The sequence below is a fragment of the Penaeus chinensis genome, chromosome 3 (assembly GCF_019202785.1).
Source record: "Penaeus chinensis breed Huanghai No. 1 chromosome 3, ASM1920278v2, whole genome shotgun sequence".
NCBI classification, from domain to species: Eukaryota; Metazoa; Arthropoda; class Malacostraca; order Decapoda; family Penaeidae; genus Penaeus; species Penaeus chinensis.
The window spans coordinates 23,279,537-23,281,620 of NC_061821.1; the positions used below are offsets into that span (position 1 = coordinate 23,279,537).

General features: G+C 31.7%; 1 protein-coding gene across 1 annotated transcript in view; it reads right to left on the reverse strand.

Annotated features, from left to right (window-relative positions):
• Window positions 1-527: 527 nt before the first annotated feature.
• LOC125042192 (carbohydrate sulfotransferase 11-like) overlaps window positions 528-2,084 on the reverse strand; it is an 8,832-nt gene continuing 7,275 nt past the window's right edge. The window contains exons 7-8 of the mRNA XM_047637682.1: window positions 1,774-1,819; window positions 528-1,422 (exon numbers count right to left, since the gene is read on the reverse strand). Coding sequence (XP_047493638.1) covers window positions 1,235-1,422; window positions 1,774-1,819 — 234 coding nt within the window. The 3' untranslated portion in view covers window positions 528-1,234. The remainder of the gene's footprint in view (window positions 1,423-1,773; window positions 1,820-2,084) is intronic.

Below are 2,084 nucleotides of genomic sequence, written 5' to 3' on the forward strand. Positions count from 1 at the left end.
CTTCAAAGCACCATCAAAGAATGAAACTCTGTCTCATAAAATCACCATCAGCATCCTGAGAACACGGACTCACATCCTGATGAGCAATTAGGTTAATAACTACTGCACTAGGGTTATTCATTAATACTCTAAGTAACTAGTTTGATACTGCAACTGATGTCTTTCCTTGGTAACTCACATACTTATGTCTCCTGACAATATCATTAATGTCAGCTTGTACCATTACTTTTGATCAATCAAATATACATTGATCTTTCACATATTTACTAACCAAATATACTTGCTTCCTTAAAAAAACAACAACATATAATGACTTTCTCCAGCCACTAAAATCCAATACTGGTCCTCAGAAAATCAGATCCTAACAAGTATTGACGCACTCAGCATAAGTCTGCTTCTTGTACCTTACCCATGCTCAGACTTCAGAGCTACATATATAAAAATTAGTAATCTAATCAACTTGTCAGCACCATTCTCTCCAACAGTTAACCCCCTGTTGCTGGGATGGCAAGAAAACATGCCATGTCTACTGTGTCTTCTGTTTATTGATTGTCTTTACACGTAGATGGCTCCACAAATGATAAATCAGCACGCATCTGTTACTAGTCCCATATAGCTCACCTATTTACCCTTATCTTTGACTTTCAGGATGATTAAAAAAAGTGTTGTTAGTATTGCTAATAATACTGTAATAATCATAATGTCAATATAATAATAACATCAATATCAATAGCAGTAGAAATAAATTCAAAACTCCAGGAAAGGGGAAATCAGCTGAGCCACATAGGCGTACTAATTGGCTCTTTGATGGTTGAGCTCTCATGGAACCATCTACGTGCAAACAAAATTCACAAAAGAAAATGACAGTAGACAGTGTGATTACTTGATACCATTGGGTTACTACCAATAGCTGCTTGAACAATCAATGTGATTAAGTCTATGGTTGGGTGCAAAAGAAATTGCAGAAAAGGCTTCAAGTCTGAGCAATCAAGTTTTAAAGGAGTGGAATTTTGATAAAACAGGCACTTCTGTGTGTGTGCATGTGTACACGCACATGTATGGTGTGAACAAGCCTGATGTTGTGTGCAAATATAAGTGCATGTGTATATATATATATAATCATATATATTTTTTACCCTATATTCTCATAAATACCTAACTTCATATCAAGAAAACAAAAATAATCTAAAAACCCAAAATTATTACACACACATGCTTATTCAGACTTGTTTTCTTAAGTCACTGTACAGTTCACATATTTTGATGCATCATATTGAAATAGTTCTAAATCATATTTATATAACTGAAGAAGGCCTTTCATCTGTCGTTGCGAAAGCTGGCATAAAAATTTGTCTGCAACAGCATCAGTTGGCTCGTTCCTTGATCGGTTGATTCGTTTCGGTTTTATCACATCCTCGATACCTGGTAAAAGAAAATAAAAGCCTTAATATTGTGTAAATAGTGATTATTCAATTTTTTTCTGTCTTTTTCTTTGGGGTAGGAGAATTCATTCCCTTCTTAAAATTATATTATGGTACTGAACTATCTGACTGCCCCCCCCCCTCCCCCCAGAAAAAGAAAAGAAAAGAAAAAAAATACATATATACATATATACATATATATATATATATATATATATATATATATATATATATATATTTTTTTTTTTTTTTTTTTTTTTTTTTCATACTCCCATATATTTACCTATTCATCTCACAATGCTTCTGTATGTTTTATCTATATATCCATAAATATATCTATGACTATACTTACCTGCAGAAAATATAATATAATTTCCATCCTCTTCTAAAGTCTCTACCTGCATGAAAAAATAAAAAGTATTTTTAGTTTTACCAGTCAGTCAAATTTAAAACCCCCTAAAATACATAATTATAATTAATTGGGTAAATGTTGTCTTTTATTATGTATGAAATATTGTATATAAATATGTATGACAGATATCTGCTCTCTTCCCTAAAAGAATATTAATAAGTATAAAATATCATATAGCAAAATAATATAACCGATAATTTGTCATTAAGTTCTATATTCCTTTCAAAATTTTTTCGATCATGATCAACCCA